Source organism: Mustela nivalis (genome assembly GCF_964662115.1).
Source record: "Mustela nivalis genome assembly, chromosome: 6".
NCBI lineage: Eukaryota > Metazoa > Chordata > Mammalia > Carnivora > Mustelidae > Mustela > Mustela nivalis.
The window spans coordinates 63,226,664-63,248,839 of NC_139025.1; the positions used below are offsets into that span (position 1 = coordinate 63,226,664).

General features: G+C 40.8%; 1 protein-coding gene across 16 annotated transcripts in view; it reads right to left on the bottom strand.

Moving 5' to 3' along the window:
- The window catches only part of NPAS3 (neuronal PAS domain protein 3), an 845,929-nt gene that overhangs the window by 117,661 nt on the left and 706,092 nt on the right, over nucleotides 1-22,176 (bottom strand). For all 16 annotated transcript variants that reach the window (XM_082737849.1, XM_082737862.1, XM_082737861.1 and 13 more), the window contains one exon: nucleotides 8,598-8,772. In XM_082737849.1, the coding sequence (XP_082593975.1) occupies nucleotides 8,598-8,772 (175 nt within the window). The remainder of the gene's footprint in view (nucleotides 1-8,597; nucleotides 8,773-22,176) is intronic.

Here is a 22,176-nt window from a genome sequence, read left to right on the forward strand (position 1 = left end):
TGAATTCTTGAATAAGAATTCATGTACTGTACTCTAGTTAATAACGACTACAGAAAAGACACAGTTTCAAGCTAGTTTTGTCAATGGAAGATAGGTGGTGTTTTCCATGGGTCCCAAGAAACCATGATTGTGTTTCATGAGCAGATACCTCCAGGAGGACAGGACTGATTCCTGATAGGGTCCTCATGGACCCTATCGTTCTTCTGGTTCTTTTCCCACATCATGCCTGTCTTAGAAGACTGGTTCTGAAAGGAAGAGCCTGGAAAAACTTTCCAGAGCCTAAGGCAGAGTGGAGGTCAAATGCACAGGGATAATTTTGGCTGTGCTCTTGGCTGAGAAGGCAGGCAGCTAATGGAGACCAAGAGACTCAGGGCTGAGTTTTGCCTATAATTGATTCAGATGCTACTGTTCTCTGTGGTGTGAGGAGTTTCAGTGCAGGGATGAAGGAAGGATCAAGGATGAGGTGGAGGATTTTAGTTCTAAGGGAGAGACTCTATATTTAACAAAAATAGAGTTTAGCCAATGAACTATGTGCACTATGTGCATAAGGGGGTAGTTAAGTTTCTCTCTGGATGCCAGAAGGCTCTTGGAAAAAATTCTTCTCCAGGGTCTGCTTGGAGGTCTGCTATCAAGGTTTTGTCTCCTTTTCCATCCAGTTCCTAGGCTTTGTACTTACTCCAACCCTCATATTATACCCTTTAGTCTAATCTTAGCTGCTGAAAAACTTGTGTAGTTTGGGGCAAGCCACTTGGAATTTCCATCACTTCCCCCCAATAACCTCCCTGCTTCCCCATCTGTAAAATAAGGATAACACACTGACCTGCCTCAGAGGGACAGTGTGTGAATTAACTCCTGTAATTAGTGGCTTCTGTGCTCTGCACACTCCAGGCAGGATGTGAGCACCAGCCGTGTCGCCGTGGCCCAAGCACGCATTGCAGTGGCTCGAGCATGCTTTGCTTCTAACGCTGTGCTCGGGAATAACCGCTTGGCAAGGAGCTGATGACTGGAAGTTGCAAACTTTACACAGAAGCAATATTTCCAGTATTTTCCCCAAGCAATCATGAGTAAATTGCTCACTAGGGGTGGAAATGGTTTCCAGCCAGTTCTGCCTCTTCTGATCTGTGCACCCTGCAATGCTCAGTCAATGCCAGGTAACGGATCCTTCAGAAATCTGCTGTTTAGTGCAGATGAAGAATTCAGAATGGTATAATTTGGCTAGGGATGAAATTTCAGTGCAGCGATATGTATTAAAAGCAAATAACTTGTGCTTTGTTCAAGGCAAGAGTTAGAGGAATAGAATCTATAATTTGTAATCATCCAATGCCAAAGATAACCACTCTTTTGCTGCTTTGTTTTAATGAAGAGGGACAGGTCATCCATTAACAAGTTATCTTGGGTTTCATTTAGAAACTCTGAAAATGTACCCCTTATCACCATAGGTAAAGAGAAGTCAAAATTATGACCTAGAAAGCTATATAAAATAACTGTTAAAAATAATGGGTTGAAAAAATTGAACTTCTAAGCCTTCAATAGAAGAAAGTTTAGGAAAAAAATGCTACATATAAATGGAGTGAGACTATTGTGTATTTTGATATGAGTCCTATGCTTCTTTTATTGAACAAACCATTTGTCACCCCTTAAATGCCATGATATTAATTTATATAAAAGCTGTACTTCTTTTCCTCCCGAGTTGCAACCACTGTGATTTAACTCTGAGAAGAGAAAGTTTGTTTCAGAATGGCATGCAGAAGAACCCTGGGGAGATCCAACATCTCCTCTGGGAACAAAAGTGACATTGTTCTCTAGTAGCTAAGTGAGTCACCAGCATGCTTTCGACGGGTCAGGGTGTCAAGCCCAGAAAGGATGCCATGCTCTGCAGCCATGAGACTTGGGAGCTGGCCTGGAAGGGCAGAGCTCGGGTCCTAGGCCAGCACAGCCTGGAGAGAAAACAAGATCTTTACCTTTTTTTGAGCTCCCTCACGCGTGATCCTAGAAGTGTAAGGTCACTTTGAAATGTCCTCATCACACACAGACAAGGTCACACCAATTAAAGTGATGTGTGCCTACATCTCGAATGCCAGAAGAGAGCTCTGGAAAATACAGATTCCCTCCTGTGGCTGTTCAGGACGCTCTTGCTTATCATAGCTGGGGATAAAAGTAACATTTAAAAATAGCCTTCTTTCTGCAGGAGAAAAATAGTCCTGCCCCGGGGTGGTGTTTTTGAGGTGCAGGAAGCACTCCGAGTTGGACGAGGCAGTCTCTGGAATAGCATCAGCTTGTTTTTAGGGTGGATGAGTCATCGTCATTCAGGAGCAGCAAAAGAGAATTTCTATTTCGTTTCAAAATAACGGTGACATAGCTAAGGGAAATGATTTTGCATATGTATTTTTTTGGTATAAAAGCTGGGTTTATGCATAAATGTTGATCTCTTTGGGTTATGAAAAGACTAGTTTTTTTAGGCTGCTTTCTGACTGCTAGACTTGACTCATACATGCACACATGGGTATTAACGGGGCCAAGCAAGGGTTGGGTCATCGTGAACTAGTCTGGATTACTGGTATAGGAGAGATGCATTTAATATTCAGTCCATCAGTGATAACTGTGGTGCATTATCTGCTGGATTTATCTTTGCTTATATTGTATGAATATGGAAAGGAATTAAATGTGTGTTTACAGTTTGATAAACATTCAACATAAATTATACATTTTAATTTCATTTATTAGTTGGGGACCGCGGAAAGCAGGGATTTCCCTGCATACAAACTGCCATTCAGATGGAAGGATTAGCTGCTTCCTGAAAAGGTACACTAAGTGTTGAGAATGAAATTCATCTGAGTCTCAAGTGTGTCACTGCGTGGTTTGTGGTTACATGGTTCATGGTCAGAGTTTTAGAAAGACCAAGGTAGAGTGCAGCTCACTCTAGTGACTCCAGAGTTTGTATTTTATACTTCCGGTAGTTCCAACATTGCCACCAAGAGTAAATCTAGTGCTAATCAATGTCGTACAGTGGACAACTTGAATGTTGCAGTTGTTGTGCACATTCACAAGCTCTGCGGATGTCTACGAGATCTTGGTCTGATCTTGGAGCATTAGCATGCAGAGCAGTCCCCATGATATTATCTTACCATATAACGACTCCAAAAATCTCACCGAGATTAATGGTGATAACATAATTCCAGAAAGTTGCCACTCTCTATGTAGAAATATATTGGCAATAAAAACCAGTCACTGTGTGCCTTTCCCCAGTAGGGGATCTCTCACTTTTCTTTGATTTTTAAAGGCTTCAGATCAATAACTGGAGTGACATTATTAACAGCTCCCTCAACACCGTGGCCAGCGCTAATATTAAATCCATTACACCTTCTGTTTGACATTTGCAGTACAGCAGAAAGTGCTGTAGATACAGTCACATTGTCTGGGGACTGAGGTTGGATGTGGGGTTAGTAAGATGGTTTCCCTTGCCTGACTTCTAAATTCAGTTCATTGATAGGAAACTTGAACCAATAAAAAAAAAAAAAAAGAATGTCCCCCACCCCTATCAACCCTACACTAGATTGTAAATAATTCACCCTTAAAGGTACAAGTGTATCTTAGATCTCAGCAGTTCTTGAAATAAAATAATGATCTGATCCTCAGATAAGTTTTTACATTCTTTATTGTTATTCCTAAACATGTATGTGTCTAATTATATCACTTATTGTGGAACTGTCTAATGAATTCAGAGGAACTGCGTTCCTGTAGAATTGAGGGCTGATCAAATTTGCCACGGCACAGACACGAAAAGAGAAAATGCAGATTATTTCCATTCAGGCAAGGAATCAACTGCTTCAATTTTGCTTGTCTTTAAAATATTCAGGACATAGAATGGGCATAATAGCATAAAGATCATACTGTACAACGATTATCTTAACCCCCTGTAACAGGGTAGCTCTGTCTGAAACTTTAGACGGAGCACGATAACCTCTATTTTAGGCCATCAATGGTTAACCATGCTGCTGTAGTTATTCTTGACCAAAAGTACTGTCTCATACGCTTTGCTAAATTGTCTAAATCCTGGTGCGGTATTGATTTCTCTCTCTATGAGCTCCTACCCATTCAATAAGCTGTAAGAACCTCTTGTCCTGGCTGAGTTCCCTCTGAAGCAGGACCCAGGTATATGACTCCTGCCAGTGCTCCTACAGTGGGGACTTGATTGTTAGCTCGTGGGAAACAAACCATTGGAGACGGAAAGAACGTTTTATATTAAAGTAAGAAACATGACAGGGAAAGTTGCTGTGAGGTTAAGTGGAAAAGCAGATTACTAGAAGCCTCTAGGTTATGATCTTATTTCAGAAAGGCAGACGATGACCCCCCCATACTACATTCATATAGATGTACATATATATATAAAATAATATATATATTATTTAAAAAAGAATCTGGAAGGATAGGCATAGAATATATGCATATGAACAGTGGTCATTTGTGGGTAGTGGGATGTTCGATGGTCCTTATTTATTTTCTGCATTCTCTAAAGTTTCACAATAAGAATGAATTAATTTAAGAATTAGGGGAGAAAAAAGGAGTAAAGCCCAATTCTATGACCTAACCTAGGGAATATAAGGAGATTTTTTTTTTAAAGATTTTATTTATTTATTTGACAGAGATCACAAGTGGGCAGAGAGGCAGGCAGAGAGAGAGGAGGAAGCAGGCTCCCCGCTAAGCAGAGAGCCCGATGCAGGGCTCGATCCCAGGACCCTGAGATCATGACCCGAGCCGAAGGCAGAGGCTTTAACCCACTGAGCCACCCAGGCGCCCCTATAAGGAGATTTTTAAAGTTCTTCCAGGATTTCTTGAAAGAGCTACTTTTTTATTTATTAAGCATTTAAAGGTGCAGCTCTGAAATTTATTAAGAGAAGAGTGAGTATAGCACTCATAATCCCCAGATTTAAGAATAATGAAAAGACACATGCAGATCTAGAGGGGAAAAAAAGGGACCACCCAGACATCCCATTCCAGAGGCTCTGTGCTCTCTCAGGTGTGAGAAGCTGCAGGGCAGCCCAATCTCTTTCAAAATGTTTAGACCTCCATAGACACTCTAGAACTTTGTAACTATATAAACAAGGCCACCCACGTATTTTTCTTCTGCCTGCTATAAGATTTCTCTAAAAGAAATACCTGTATTGACTAAACTATGAATAACTATGCATACATGTAAAAGATTTGTTTGGGTTTCCAACAGTCAAGAAATGCCCCCTCCCACACCCCTCCCCCGGCCCCATTATCTCGAGACTGGTTCAAGACAAGACAATCACAGGGCTGGCAGTTCAGAGAAAGAGAATTCCTATTATGGCACAGTATCTCTGCCTTTTAGGCTGGTTTAGTCACTTATTTCCTTTTATTATAATGCCAAATGTTATTTAGATTTCAGTCATTTAGTAATGCTACGCTGAACACATAAGGGCTTCTAGAAAAGTCCATACCTTCATTTTCATAATCACCACATACTGATATCCCCTTTCCAACAAAATTACACTATTATTTAAAAAAGAATCTGTGTTTCATCAGAGTTTAAAAGATTATGTTGCAATGAACAAGTCCTCAGAAATGTCCCCTCGTATTATTAAGAATTAGGAAATCCTGTTAAAATTCTTTCAGCCTTTAAGAAACATAAGCAGCTTTGGGATGTAGTGCCTGACCTGGACTTTTTAAAGTAATTCCCTTGGAGCAGTGTTAGTTAAAGGTAGCACCCTACCCCGCTTTTCAGTGTTTAAGCAGTCAATCTAATTGCCCTTTAAGCCTAAGACCGAAAAGAACCAAGGCTACAGACATTAAGGCAGAGTAAGTTTCACATTTTGTAATGGTAAGAGCTATACCCTTCATCAAGGAAGAGAAACCTTTCTTATGCCACTGTTGCTAATGAGCCCCAGTGGTTAAGAAATGTAGGAAGCAGAATTTTCAATTTTACTAGTTAGGATGATTCCAAGAGGGCTGGGAGAGTAGGGGAAGGAAGCCCAAGTAAATTGTCAATCATACTTCAGCACACAACAGGGTAATGACAGAGTAACTTTAAAGAATATACGTCATTCTCCTCCTAACAGTGTGCACAGAAATGTTTTATGCATCCTGGAGCCTCCTGGAAGGCAGGGGATTGATCAGAGTTCTTATAATCAATCTTAAACCAGTCTGATTTTGACTCTAGCTTATGATATCCCAGCAGAACTGGTTTACAGGCAGTGATTTTTTTTTTTTTTTCTCCCATCAAAGTCTTTTCCAAGTGACAAGTTACCCTTAACATGTGTTTGGGGAGCCATCAAGCTCGATATGAATCAACAGTGTGGCCTGGCCGCCGAGAGGACCTAATTCAAATTTAGGCTGTCTTGGCAGAAGTACGGTTACCTAAACCGAGAGAGGGGACCGTCCCTCTGTTTTGTACTAGTCAGAATACACCCAGAGGGCTGCACGGCGTTCTCAGACCCATCCTTTTAGAGGGTGACGAACACACTGAGGCATGGCCGTGGGTGGGTGACTAAGGTGGTGGGGGTCTCAGGAACATGCCACTGCATAATGTTTGTGGGATGAAGGGCTGTTTGACCTGGAATGGAGAAGGAAGGCAGGAGGGAAGGGAGAATTTGGTCTATATCTGGCTTCATGTATTTGAGAGGGTGGATGGAGAGGAACGAGTAGATCTGAAATGAGATCTCCAAGGACAGACCTGGGATCAGTGGGGAGAAGTTATGGCAAAACTAGGTTTTGGCTCCATATTCAGAGAACTTTTCTCTCGGAGTTGTTCGCCAATGGGACAGGCAGCCTTGAGGTTTCTGAGCGTTCCACTGGGGTGGTTCCAGCTGAGCCTGGGAGGTTAGCTATTGGCTTTGACATAGAGGGATGGCTTCCCTGATTGAAGACTGGAGATTGTCTAGGCTTGATAGTGAGTCAGGGAAACCACAAGGGTTTTATAAACCTGAATTCTTATATATCGAGTGTTGAGGAGTATTAGCAATCCAGGTTTCCTAATTCATCTCCAGAAGGAAAGAGTGAGAAACTATTTTGATGTGCTGTTTCTCAAGTCTGCTCAGGTATGAATATTCAAAAGACGAAAATGCAGTTTCAATGATCTCACAGACATATCTATTTAGTGACGTTGGTGAGCAATGATAAAAGAAGATAGGACTTCCCTGGGAACACGATTATTTTCATTTTAAAATGGTTAAGAGTAGTCTTCAATACTCTCTCTTCTAATGCCTGGTGCTCACTGGAGAAAGACACTCACCAATCCTGTAGAATAATGCCCTAGAAACTGCAGTTAACTTCCACGAGGAAACATGCATTGGTTTTAGATGGAATTAAAATATTTCCAAAGAGCCAAATATGGTTTTTTTCCCCATCTGCGTGAGCAAACACACTGTGATTATTTTTAAGCAGGTTAAATTTAAGTATTTTCTTAGAATCCTTTTAATATTAATCCTAAGATGGGTTGTTTTCTACTTTTCTTTCTATAAAATGAGTTTGTGTTGAAAATCTGTTTTAAAACAACATATCAAGTAAAGTACAAGCATCTTTAAAGAGTGCAAAAATAATTTCCCAAGTAAGCAAATAAAACTTTGCACTTCAAATCAGGCCTTGATTCATTAAAAATCTTAAACTTCTCATGAGAAAAATTAACATTTAAACCACTGCTGCTTGGCCAAGCACTCCACCACACAAGAATATGAAATATCTCCTCTAAAAAAGTACAAAAAGGACAAAACCACAAATGTGGAACTTCAATTAATTTAAAGCCCCAATCAGCAAAGAATAAATCCTTCGCAGATCTAATTACCAGCGCTCTCGGAAGACCCAGGCCGACCAGCCAATCTTCCCCGTGTTTGAACAGCTTGATGAACTAGGGGACTGATGGATATCAAGTCATTTTGTTTAATTTATAAATGGATTTTCCCCTAATACTTAAATTATCATCAGTACAACACAATGAAAATGGGAACATTCTGAATGCAAAGTCTATAAGAGTCCTGGAAGGAATCCCAATGAGGAATGTCACCTCTGTTCATTCCTCTATACAATTGATCTAATTAAATACTGAGGGTAGAAAGGCAGTTTAAAATGTAGCCATTTCTGTTTTCTTTTTAGCCTTAATTTATCTGTTCACATCTTTCAAGTACCTTCTGATGCTTACCAAAAAAAAAAAAAAAAAAAGAAACCAAGATTTCTGTAAGTCCCTAATATTTTTAATTCTCTACAAGCTAATATTCAAGAAGAATTTATCATAGATTTTGGTGAGTAATAAATAAATGCACTACATTTAGCCACGTATCAAGACAAGGAAGAGGGCTTTCCAAATCTGAACCTTTTTCCCTCTAGTAATCTGAAAGGGGAACTCAAAGAACTAGTGCCTTCTCTATGTATTGTTCAACTGAAATTAGATCTCTGGATTATACTTATTAAAATGTCTCCTTATTTTCAAATCCCTTCCTTATTTAATTACTGCATGGGACAGAAAGCTGCACGGAATTGTTAACTACCATTAGACCTATTTATAGTCTCTTCACATGGTGACTTGAGTGCAAGCATTGGCAAAGGTCCTGCCCACCGTCCCCCACGTCGGGATAAATTCCCACCTGGCTCAGGGGTCTCCGACTGGGAGGAGGAAGATGCCGAGCTGGCTCCGTCCTCAGCCGTGCCCTGCGAGAGGAGACCCCGCCCCGGCGGGAGCTTCATGCCCAGCTGCTCTGCCATCTCCACGTGGTCCCCCGGGTGCACGTAGTCAAAGACGCTGCTGCCTGTCAGCTCCACCTAGAGGGGGAAGAGAAAGGGTGGGAGAGAAAGGCGTCAATGGCTTTTCTGCTCTCAACTTCAGCACCCCCGTGATTCAGATCTGGAGCGGAAAAGGAAACAGAAAGACGCAGATCCCAGAACCAATCCCAGTTCTGAGTCTCTGTCCTTAAATGCTGAGGATTCTTCAAGTTGAAAGAGAAACGTTTTTTGTTTTTTGGTTTTTTTGTTTTTGTTTTTGGATGCGTATTTATTTAGCAATTGTTTAGCCCAGTTTTGTTTTGTTTTGTTTTGTTTTCCCTCCTACACCGTTTACTTTATAAAGCCAAAACATTCTGTGGACTGTGGAGGACCCTGCCTGGCGTGCAGCTGTTTTATCCAGGCATCATCAAATACTCGCATGTTTCGTGTCAACCGCATGATTGACTGAATTCTACGGTTTTCTTCTTGAGAAGTTGGGGCTTTGTATAGAAACAGCTGGAGATAGCGGATGAGTATTTTCCTTAGAACACACCGAATTCCAAGATGTGTATTTATACATCTCAGCTTATTTCTATGTAAATTTAGATGAAAGAAGGGCTGCTTACAAATATATGCAAAGGCATAATGTTATCATTAAATATTACTCATTAGCACGGTAATCATATGGAGAATTTTCCATGCAAGAGAGGTCAGCTGGGGTCTGAACAAGCCATTTTTTTTTTCTGCTAGTATCAGCTTGTTTTGCCCTCAATCTAATAAGAGACATGGTACAAATCTCCTTGAGGGCCTTAAGAAAAGGTTTTATTTTGTATACTCTAAGCATCAGGTGGATTCTAAAGGTAGAGAGTGAATATCAACGATCAGAAGAGGGTCAGCCTGCCAGGGAGGGATGGCCTTTTTCCCTGCTGTCAGGCCTGGCCCCTGTCTCTGCTGCTGTCTAACGGATTGGCCTGATTCCTGTGATCTGATGGTATAATTCTTCCCTTCTAAAATAATGCTGGGTTCACTGTATTATGACCGGGACAGACAGGTCAACAAGAGAATAAGAAAAAGCTCTTTCTGGGGTCCCTGACGGGTGGGGGTTTCCTGGTCTCAGGCCAGCTCTGATGTCCCTCTGTGCCAGAAGTTCAGAAGATCCTAAGTTTCTTGCTGGATATTTACCCAGAACTCCTTCCTACCCTCCCCGCCCTTTCCTGCGTCATGTACGGCATCCCTCCAAATTCCACCTGAGAGCCTGCGGTCTTTTTCTTCCAAGAAGGAAGCTTGGCCGTGGGCGAACTGTCACAGAGAGTGAAATACCCAGAGCAGTTATTAGCCCCAGAACTCCAAGTCCCAGTAAAATGATCACATCTACTTCCAGACACCATTTGATTAAAATCGTAACGGGCTACACATCTTCAACATCTATCAATTAACAGGGGGAGAGCCAGAAAAATGGGAGGCTAAATTCAGTTTGGTTAATAGCTATTCCTGAAAAAGGCTCGCATAACTTTTACCGAAAATGAGGTGCTTTCTCTTTGCTATTAAATTACACTCTCCTACCGTATTACCCGGCTCCTGACTCTATCATTTTACAATAACTATTTCCTCCGTTTGATATTGTTACAGAGCGTAAATCAGGATTCATAAGTGATCAGTTCCTACCCTCTGGGAGGGAGGGATTACATGGAAATAATCCCTTTAATGTGCGCCTTGCCTCTAAGCATTTCACACAGCAATAAATGGGTAAACTGACTTTGAGCAATTAAGAAATTAAATGAAACTAATAAAATGTGTGTTTTAATATTTCTTGATGGTTATTTTGTTTGGGGATTAGCGAAGATGAGGAAGTCACTGGCATTTTGCAGGGAGTCCAATGGTAGCACTTTAATATTGCTGTCACTTCTCAAACACTGAGTATTCCTTTAATACTGCAATGTGCCTTTTGGCACAGACCACAGATTGTGATAAGATGACAACACAGGTGGGAGATTAATAGATTTTTTAGGGGTGCCGGCTACTGAATATTCATGGAAGCTGGTCCTAACGGCGGTGAAGAGGAGTAGACCGCTGTCTCCACAGCCTGCTTGGCTCGGTGATGCAGGCATTTCCTTTCCATAATATAACAGCCCAAATATAGCACGTCAAGAGCAAGACTGAGGCGTGACATGCCGCATCACATTCCCCTAGTGCCCTCCAGGGGTCTACCGCCAGGTACTCCAGAGTCTAACCTTGGACAAAAAGGCTGGCCCTGGGAGTCTGATTCCATCTAAGTCTCTCTCTGTGTGCTCTACTCAAGGTCACAGGGCACAGGAGAAGGCACAAACTTCCTGGGGTCATAACTTGACTGGGAGATCAGTATCCCTTCCTCCTCTGCTGTGTGACCTTGGACGTGTCACTTAGGCTCTCCTTGGGCAGCAGTTTCCTTTTTGGAACTGGCACTGGCAGTTCTGCTGCTCGGTGGAACTTGGGGCTGGGGGACACCTCTCACACTGTATGCTAATGGAGGGGGGCACCCCTGGAACATCCCTCCATGGAAACTGTGTAAGGCAGTGGCCCTGAGAGCTGAGCTGAAAACAAGACTTTCTCTACCTGCCTCAAAGCCTGATTTTGAAAATCTAGCGAAACCATGCCGAGAAAATCACTTTCTAAGACAGAAACAACATAATGCCTGTTGCCTCCGCCAAACAGCGTTTGGTGGGTAACAATGGGTGACACCAGGGCACCTGGGTGTTTCAATTGGTTAAGCCTCTGCTTTCAGCTCACGTTGCGATGATCTCAGGGTCCTGGGATCCAGTACTCCATCGGGCTCAGCAGGGAGCTTCTCCCTCTCCCTGCTGCTCCCCCTGCCTGTACCCATTCTCTCTCTCTGTGTCAAATAAATACATAAAATCTTAAAGAAAAAAAAAAAAAAGAAGAATGGATGACACCCAGACACATGTACTCTTATGTAACTACGGTGAGGATATCTTATGGTTTGGGTGGTGGCTTTGGGACCTGGCTTTACTCAGAGGCTGATGCCTGCTTTGAAACCCAACTACCCGAGTAATACTCTGGGGAGCTCCCCACTGCTGTGTAGGAGTTCTTTCCATACTTTTCTGGGATTAATTCTCATACCACTCTTTTCAAGTGTTCCGATGTCCTGTTTTACAAAAGAACTTGAATACTAGAAGAGGCTAACAGTGGAGGTAAATTTTGGTTCCAAGTCTGCCTTGTCATCCTACTGCTTCTCGGAGAGTGCATCTGCAGTCGGGGAGGCCGAGCGAGTGGGGACCTCCGAGCTCCACCACCCTGGAGCTCCACTTCCATTCAGGCGCATGGGGGGGGAAGGAAGCTGGGGGAGGCAGACAGCCTGCCCAACGCCAGGCCTGAGGATGCTCGGCCTTCAGACTCTCGGGCCAAAAAAGAGCACGAAAGCAGGTATACTAAAGGGAGGTAGACCTAGGGATGGACAAAAGTCTCTTGAGCCTGGAGTCCTGCTCCTCCTCTTCCTCACTTCTCACGTTTGTCTAGTCCTTTTCATGTTCCTCGCACTGATTTTCGCTTTACTTTCTTAGATTTTAGAGCTGAAAGAGACCCCGGCTAGAACTCACCTGTCACTAAATTCTGTACCTCAAAGTACACTGCAGGAACCCAGAATGGGGATCTTTCACTGGGTGACACACATGACTTCATGCTACCTTGAAACAGGAAAAATAAATGGAGCTCCAATCCAGTGTTACTACAGTTAATTACATATCCTCAACTCCTCAGTTACCAAGTCTTCCAAAATGTCCCTGCTAAGAACTATGACCAGTGTGTCCTACACAGCAGGTCTGTCACAAATGTTTGCCAAAAAAAATAAGAGAAAGATATTTAGGCCCAAAATATTTTGCTTTATCTGTGCTTGATTTAGACAAGTTCAGGTTGGTTCTTTTATATCATTCACGACGTTATTATAATAACAGTATTTGACCTATAAAATGAGTTACAATAGAGCACATGATATATTTATTTCCAGTAAATATTTGTCCAATGCATGGAGACCTTGACCACCTTCTATAAAAGCCAACTGAGTTTAACTGTGGACAGGATTATAAAAATGCTGGGAAAGAACAGGTTTCAAGGCACTCTTTTACACAGCCAACTTCCGTAACCCTCTCTCTTCAATCTATGGCAGAACTGTGGCTGGTTGGTTACCCAAATGTTCACAGAATTTCACAAAAATAGTTTCCTAACCGTTCCTTCAAACTGATGGTAGAGCTTCAGAGAAATTTCATTTTATATTGATTAGGATTTATGTAATGGAAAGGTATAGCCTTTCTCCCCTTAACATTGTGTTCTTCTGATGGGTGCAAGTGGGATGCTAAGGCAATTATGAGACCTTCTTCATTTTCTAGTAAATCCAGTCACCTTACGTAGTGCTAAAAAATAACCCCAGCCATGTTGTGTTTATTTAACTCAAGAAACAGACCCATGGGACTCTCTAACCTAAGGAGGGACACTTGCTCACTGGGTCCCCCTCTTATCTCCCTGAGTGACACATAGAGAAACTGATCTCTCTCACTGCTTAGATATTGGAAAACTGAGAATGTACGAGGGGCAGGAGCCAGGCGATAGGTAATGAGCAGTCATATCCAGAAAGAGCATTTGGTCTAAATTCCTTTCTCCCTGAGTTTCCCCATTCAAGCTTACCTGCCATAGATTCCCCCAGAACAGAGTGTAACTCGGAGTGCCATCTGCACAGTCAAGCTAAACCATGGCTTTCCTCAGTGTTAATTCACATTCTGTTAGCTTGCATGCAATTTGCACACTAGACACAGTTGATTTGGTAACTCTGAAGTTTCCCAGAAAAAAAAAATGTAAATATATTATACAGTGTTTGAGTTGACTTTTCCATGTAGGGTCACTGTACCCTGCTGGTAGATAGGATGGGGGACTAATTTGTCTTTTCATACATCAAGCAAGCATGTCAATAGCCTTTGCTTGGCCCCCTGGGGTGAGCAAATACTTTTTAACTACAGCGATGTACTAACAGTGCAACTCATTGCATCCAGGGTTCCTTTCGTTGAGATGGTTTCGTATAAATGAAGAACAGGCAGGAGTGTTTCCAGTCCTCTCCACATTGGAACAACTTGAGAAAGACACTTTTACGAAGAAAGATCATAAAACCTATTTCTTTCTTCCTTTTAAAAATATTTCCATTTTAGGAATAAGACCTTGTTCATTTTTATCACACAAAAATATTCAAAACTGCCATTTAAGGTACAATTTCCTAAGCCTTTTATAGGATTTTCTTTGTTCTTTCTTTCTTTCTTTTTCTTTCTTTTTTTTTTTTTTAGTTTTTGAGGGCATTGAGATTGCCTGGGAAGACTCGGAGGCACTGTGGGTTCAGCCCTTTCCCAGAGTCCTTTGCATCTGGGCCTTACTCCTAGAGGCGATGCCAGCCATATTGTAATAGAAGGTCAGACCTGAGAGAGGACGATGTTAGTGGTAAGTGGTTTTGCAAATGAACTCCCAGGTTAGGCTTTCAGATCTACTGTAAGACCCTGGATAGAAAACCCTGACCCAGGATAAGGAGGAAATTCTATCTCAGCAGGGCAGGTTAGGATTTGTAGTTTTTTGGGGGTCACATTTATATTATTGAGGGATAATAAAGTGATAAAAGAATAAAATATAATAAGATGTGATAGCTTGATTAGCATAGGTTTTCTTTGGATTTACTGGTATCTTAATGCCATCTTCATAACTTCCTACGTATTGCAGAACTCTACTGAATATTTATGAACTGTTTTGACAGAAACTTGATGTTCTTTACTGCTCTGTCTCATTCTATGTATTTGCTGACTTATCTGAAGAAAAACGCATAAAAGCATTGGGTCTGTTACAGAAATACATGTATAAATTAGTAGAACAAGAAGAAAGAAAGGTTCTATATCAAAACGATGAGGCAGAATGAAAAATCCTTTCAATGTCATCAAATAAGAAAACGAATCCAACTCTCTTCTTACAGATATGTTAACAGAGCCTTCCCTTAGAAGAATTTGAGCTAAAAGATACCATATCGTGTGTTTACTTTATCTTCAGAAATAAACATTTTAAGTCCTTTGGGAATCAGTGAGGCCAAGTACTTTTCCCTTGGTGTTTTTTGGTATACTTTTCTAGAACCCTTGGAGTGCCAGGCTTGAGAATATACAACCACAGTATGCAAAGAGAATACTGTATAACCAGTTCTGAACTTTGATTAAGAAGTGCCAGAAGATAATTCCAGTGGATTTCCTAGTTCTCAGAGAAGAGAAATGGGACACAAGAGGAAATAAAGAACAGATTGCAGGTACTGCCTTGAATTTAGGCACAGTTGTATGGAACAGTATGCTGTTTTTATGACTATCATTCCCAACTGCTGAATTGATCAAGGACACTGATTATTAAATATTCAGAAGTGTTAGATGGGTCATTATTCAGACTACAATTGAGCATATTTGAGTACTTCTATATCTGGTACAAAACAGATCCAGACTTTGAAGTCTACCCCATTTTTTTCCCTAAGAAATAAGTTATATGCTGTATTTTATTTTTTCTTGTGGTCCTAGGGTTCTGGTATTTCTCCATCACCCCATATTATGAAGGGAGGGATTTTAGAATAGTTTTGATATGTCAGTATCCTTTTCCTTTCATTAGGAGACCCTGATTGAAAGAAGAACCCAGAGAATGCTGTAATACTGAAGGGACATTATGTCACGGGAACAAGCCCAGGGATTTGTGCAATTGGCTAAATCAAGAAATTTTAAAACCTTGCTTTACAAGGTTCCTATAGTTTTAAAGTGTCTGTGGAGCAGGAAGGGTCAACTTTTTAGTATTTATCACAGTGCTGAGAAGGAAAAAAAAGGATGCAATTGGAGGTTACATCATAGTCAAAAGTGAAATGATGCCGAAAAAGAAGGATTAACGATCTTAAAAAGAAACTGACGTCAATCTCCCTTCTCTGAAGATCAAACAAAAGTAAGATGTCACTTTCAAAGCTCCTTCATTACCTTGGTAGTAAGGAACCCAATCAACATAAAACATTTGCTATTGGCAGAGTTAATCCATTATCTTCAAATTTTACATGGTTCAATATTTGTCATTTAAATCTAGATACACATGGAGCTGCATGTTATGCATAGCCACACTGCAGTATCAATATATCTTCATTTTTGTTTCATTGTTTTTGTTACTCTTACTGTGAATTCTGTCCTTCTTCTTTGGTCATGTGAATAAGAAAAAAGGTAGAAAATGCTTAGAAGATTGAAATCAAAATTTTGCCTTGATTTGAAACAGTCCTTCTATTTTCAAGAAAAGTAAATGGAGAAGGACAACATAGTCATTACGGAGTTGGCTTTTCCATTTGTGTTTTGAAAGTTAACATAGGATTATTTTATTCTAGTCATAGAAAAACAATGTGGCTGACTAAAACTCTGGATATGTTTCATGTGCACAATAATAGAGTTAGTCATACCTGACTGTTTTTAAAGGGGTTCCTTTACGAGGGAAGCCCTCACCAGGAGCTAAGTCCCAATGTTTAAGTGATGCTGTTGGGAAAAGAACAAGAATGACAAAAAAAAAAAAAAAAATAGCAAAACCAGAAAGGTTTAAGAGAATTTGTCTGTATATCTCAAGAGACGTCATGTGTAAGAGAAAGAAAAACAAAAGGAGGGGCTTGTTCAACTGACATCTTGGTTTCTTTGATTTAGGTCATGCCATAGCTTCTGTCTTTGAAACAACTGGCTCTCCTCCTCCACGTCACTGTGAGGGGTCTTGAAAAATCTCATCCAAGAAAATGATGAGGTATACAAAAATATTTTAGCCATTGCAGAAAATTGTGTCAAGTTAACCTGGAGTTCATAACCCAATGAGGAGAATAAGAAGGAATAAAATCCTCTGTGCGATGATCAGTTACTGACCCTTCCAGAACATTTCCTGGTGACATATTTCAGTGCATCTTGGGAACTTCCTGAAAGCCACGTGGGCACGTGGGTATAGTGTATCATTTATTCCTAGTGAATTACCATAAGAAAAAAGCCTGCCATACTTCTATTTTATTTTAGCTATTGTAAGGACTGACTGTGATAGTGTTTGAGGTTATTTTCTATGAAATGAGTCAATACCTTGAGCAGTCTCTAGGTGCTATTTTAAAGGAATAAGTTAAATTCACAACTGTTTAATAACAGACTGTGAGTTAGTCTTGTTAGAATAGGGAATGTAAATAGAACTGGCAAGAAGAGAAAATGAGTCATTCCACAGGCTAAAAGCAGTGCTGTGTTTCTTAAGATGTTCAAGGGTGGGAGTTTGATGGTGGTGGGAGGGAATAAAACTTTTTGGGAATCTGATAAATTCTATTCTTCTGTGTCACCAGAAAGATGCTGTGACAACACACAGAACTTAGCATTTTATTGTAGGGGTTTCATACACTCCTGGAGTTTATCCATGAATAGTCCCTAGAGTTGGGCAGTCCAAGATGGTAGCTATATGGGGCTAGTCTGAATTAGAGTATGGTCTGAGGGTAAAACGACACTAGGTTTCATTCAGGCTCAGTGTGAAAAATGAATGGAATACAATAATATAAATATTTTAGATTAAATACAGTAATTATTAAAATCCATCTCACTTACTTATTTTTACTTTTTAAAATGTGGCTACCATATACTTTAAAGTTACTCATGTGGTTTGTACCATATTTCTTCTGGATATTGTTGCTCTAGAACCATAGAATCCCTGGCGTAGAGGAACCTGAAGTACTGGAAGACCATGAGACTGATCTTAAAGGGAAGAGGTGTGAGAGAATACAAAATAGAAATAGAGGCTTGTCTTTAGAATGAAAGGACAGCATTTTTAGATTTTACCTGCTACTTAAAGACTTCAGTCAATCAAGTATTTATCAGTCTTTTGTTCTCTATAAGACACTGGATTTGGATTATGGGCATAAAAAGAAACCTTAAAACTTAGCACCTGCCTCTCCCACCCACTCCCCAGGAGCTTACAGTCCACTTTGGAGTGACAGGGTGAACATTTGCAGAGTTAAATGATAGGACAAAACTATATGACAACACAACACAGTCTATGAATAAGTTGTAATTTGAGGATCATTGGTCACTCCCTGTCAGACTGTCTGGGAAGGCCACTCCTATGCTGGTTCTACATAGAGAAGAAAATTAGAAAGGGCAGGTGACAAGAAGGGAGCAATCCAAGACACCATAGGGTTCTAACTGCACCCACAGAAGGGCAGGGGCAGTGTGTTCCATAAGCCCGGGACAGTGGGAAGCATTAAGCAGAGGCTCAGTAAACACCAGATGATGGACTTGGGCCCTAAGGAGATGGATCTATGCTAGTCTTCATTAACCTTTTTATTTTACCCTTTTAAACTACTAAAAAACAGCTTCAGTGAGTCATTTATAGGAAATGCTATATCTTGTTTTTCTCCTCGAGTATGCATCTCAAAGACAGTGGACTCCTACAAACTTAAGGCTGAAATAATTTCCAGTTTGAACTTCTTGTCCCGCATGCTAAGCCTTGAATCCAAGATCCTTGTCTCATTTGTTCCTATACCTGGCATAATGCCATCAACTCCATTTTTAGGATGGATGGTTTTTATTTCCCATGGGTGAGCACAAAATCCTGGGTGCCCTGTGCAAATTTTAATCTAGCTCCTTCCTTCTCCAAAGAGACTTAAATAGGTTTGTTGTCTTTTTACCTGACCATGCATCCAACAGCAGAGCTATTACCCAACTTGTCCTCCTAGGACAGAAAGGACTAGAGATAAGGAGCAGCTGGTTCATGGTGGGTAAATTGTTTGGTCTCTTATTCCAACACGAACTACCTTGGCTCTCAGCATAGTCCCAGGTTCTTTAGAGATGGTGCTATATGGCTCCGTAACTGAAAGACCCATTCAAAGTTTTTGCTCTGGGTGTGAATCAACAGACATTTGTAGTACACATCAGCTTCTACAAGAGAAACACGGCTACATTGGAAATTAGTCAGACAAATCACCTGTGGTGTGGGCCGTCACTGATTTGAACGGAATTTACCAATTCATTTGACAAGCTTTACATAGAGTCATCAAAAACTTCAAGGTTTACCCCATCCCATCAGTTTTGCTTTAAAAGCCAATAGCAGAACAAAAAAATATATTGGTTGAGAAGGCTGGGGGTGGGTGGGAAGAAAGGGGTGAAAACTTATCAAAAGTAAAATTGGATTAAGAGTCAATCAAAATCCAACTGTGAATTTATCATTTCAATGAATTTCAATGAATGGTTTAAAATCTGTTTGAAATCTATTTGAAAATGAATATGTAATAATATAGACATATCTCCTTTTCAAAGCCAGTATTGTCAGATGTATTCGGAGCATTATAATTCATGAACAGAGTAGATGACTATTTGAAAAGTATTAAAATGAGCTGACTTTTCAATACAAGTGTCTTCACAATAAGTTTTTCTATTCTGGGCAATTCAGAAATGTAGACAATTGTGCTAGAAAAATAATATGTATTGTAATATTCATTGTACAGTAGTAGTGTAGTAAGTGGCAATTCTGGACATTACAAGAGACACAAGGATTATTTTCTGTGATTGCACAGAGAATACTTGGATTTCTTGTGAAGCTTTTGCATTGGAAATGAGATTCATCAGTCTGAACAGGGCAGGGTTAGAGCCCTTAGCAACATGCTTATTTTGTAGAAGGTCACTCAATAATAACTTCCTCTGCCCTCCAAGCTTATTAAGACTGACTGGCATATATTAATGAAAACACCTGATTCTCCAACCATAAAACCCAGACAAAGACTTTATTTTAATATTAAGGAAGGAACCCTTAATTAGCAGGGTTTCAAAAATGTCAGCTTCTTCTATTAGCTGTTCTGGTCCATCAAAGCCATAATCCCTACTGTCAAATTTCATCACATGATAGACAGTTTGCTGGCTGCCTTTTTTTTTTTTTTTTTAACTGATCATACTGACTGAAGCTTTTTAAAAATTTTTTATTTTGCCATCACATTTAACAACTCATTGTGCATTTGCCTCTTACACTCTTGATTTTTACTGCTTTCAAAGAGTCTTAGCACATGTCAGCTCAAAAAGGTGGGGGGAAAAACTGCAGAAACACAAGTATTACATGTGAATACATATGCATTCTTAGACATATAATTAAGGATTCTTGGAAGACCTGGGTTTGCTTATATTGATTGCCTTGGCGAGTATGTAAATGTGCTGTCCCGAAAACACAGACAAATAAAACAGTCTCTGAGATGATTTCCCACTTTTGACGTGTCAAGGAGAAGGGGGCACATTCTTGGGAAGAACCCAGGATTTTTAAGGTAAACATTCATCACTATTAACCACTAACATACCTGTCTGCTGCAAGCAATTCATTAGAGTAGCTAGGTCTTTGCGTTGCCCTTCAGAAGCAAGAGAAAACGACTGCACCCAGCAGGACAGAATAAATACGTGGCTCTTAAAGTATTTGGGTTTTAATCTGATTCAAAACATTTGCTGTTGATTAAATCCTTTTGCAAATTGAAAATTTCATGCTATCCATACCGACAGGAATATAAAGACACAAAACCGAAGCAAAACAAGGATGACTCAAGGATTTCATGGGCAACTTTTGTGAAGATCCAGCTGCAACCTTACGTATCCACGAAAGAACACGGAAGCCTCAAGGGCAGTAGTTTTAGTGTTTTGGGATGAATTCTGATGAATAAAAGCTCAAGAACAAACCGATGGAGATGGCCGGGACCTGGCAGCCTTAGCTGCTAGAGACAGGTAAGCTCGTACAAAGCTCTTTGCTGAGGATCTGGGACTTCATCAGAGCAGGCAGTGTGTCCTCTTAGCTCACCCGTCAGGCACCCCCTAAGCAAAGGGCAAACTGCGCCCGTTTTTACTAGCACCCAGATATTTATTTTCCTCCTAGGCTCCTGGGGTAGCTAGAAGGGCTATCCCTCTTGTAATTATGCACATCCTTGACTCGCCCATTTCCTCCACGTGGAACACCCCAGCTCTTCTCTGAGCTTCAAGAGAAGCAGGGAGGAGCTGGGGTGAGCTCAAACCCCTGTGCCAAACCTTCAGAGATTTTCATGTTAGTGAAGCTCCCTTGGTTCCTTTATGCCTGGGAAGAAGAAGCCCTTTGGTTTCCATCATTGACCAGCCCTTTGATTTCCTCAGCATCTAGTCTGCTGTCTCCTCAGCCTTACCTAGCTGTGGACACAAAACAGAGTCACATAATCCCAGTTTCAAGTCACTAATGAGTCATTATTCCCGTAATGCTACTTTCTTGCTTCCATAAGATGAAATCGAGATTGTTGAAGGTACATTTTCTGGTAACCTATTAGCTGAATTTACAGCCAGCCCTTTCATACTATCTAATGGCTATGGGTGACTGTCCACAATTACAGTGTCTCTTGTTCTAGTTTTAATTGCATCATTTAGATATAAAGTCCCCTAGCTGAGACTGATGAGTTCCTGCCTTTTCTGCTGAACATTTAAAGAGGCACCTGCCAGGAAAGCCAGACAAGAAGGGCATGTTTCTTGGACTAAAAACATTTGTTTAGGTATATGGGACAGCCGGCTGCAGTTTAATGACTAATGATATATGCAAAGTGGGCTAGGTTTTGGAAGATTTTCTAATATTTACTTTTCCAAGCTTCTAACAGAGAGTATGGGTTAGGAATGTAGACTCTGAAGGCACATGGCCTGGGATCCAAACCATTAGCCGCCCTGGGCAAGCTACTCTACTCTTTCCTCAACTACAAAGTCCAGGTAAATCATGGTTACCTACACCTAACCATTGTCAAAATTAAATAAGATAACAATGCAATGTGCCAAACAAAGCATATGGCATATACAGAGTGATCAGTAAGCGTAATTCTGTTTGTTAATTCTCTGGAATGAATCGCCATCTGTTAATTCACTGGAGTAAGCTTCCTGAAGGCAGAAGCCATTTCTGTCTAATTCCCTGGCACCACCCCTGGTACGTAGTAGGTATTCAGTTCATGTTGAGCAACTGAATAAAGAAAAACTGTTGCAACTGTACTGAGAAATGAGCGGATTTCAAGTGTTTGGTAAGTGTTTGAATCCCAGAGTAATATGGTGCCTTATTGATTTTGCTTCTCCATTCATCATATTCACAGAAGCCTGAGCTTGGGCTATCAAGTCAGATCAGCTGGGACCTTCAATCAAAACTGTGGCACAGTCATTAGGACCTCAACAAAGCCATTTGAGTCTGATGCAGAAGCACATTAATAAAGTACAGTAAGTGGGAGATGATCATGAGTTTCACGTTGAACAGAAAGATAAACACCCTAGACCTTTCCGGGATCGTGGATCCTTTGAGACTCCAATGAAAAACAGTCTCCTTCCTCAACTTCTCCTGGGCATGGCAGAAGATGAGGGAAGCTACAGAATCTTGAGGTAATTTAAGGAGCCCCTGAAGTACCTTTGAGACACTACTCGA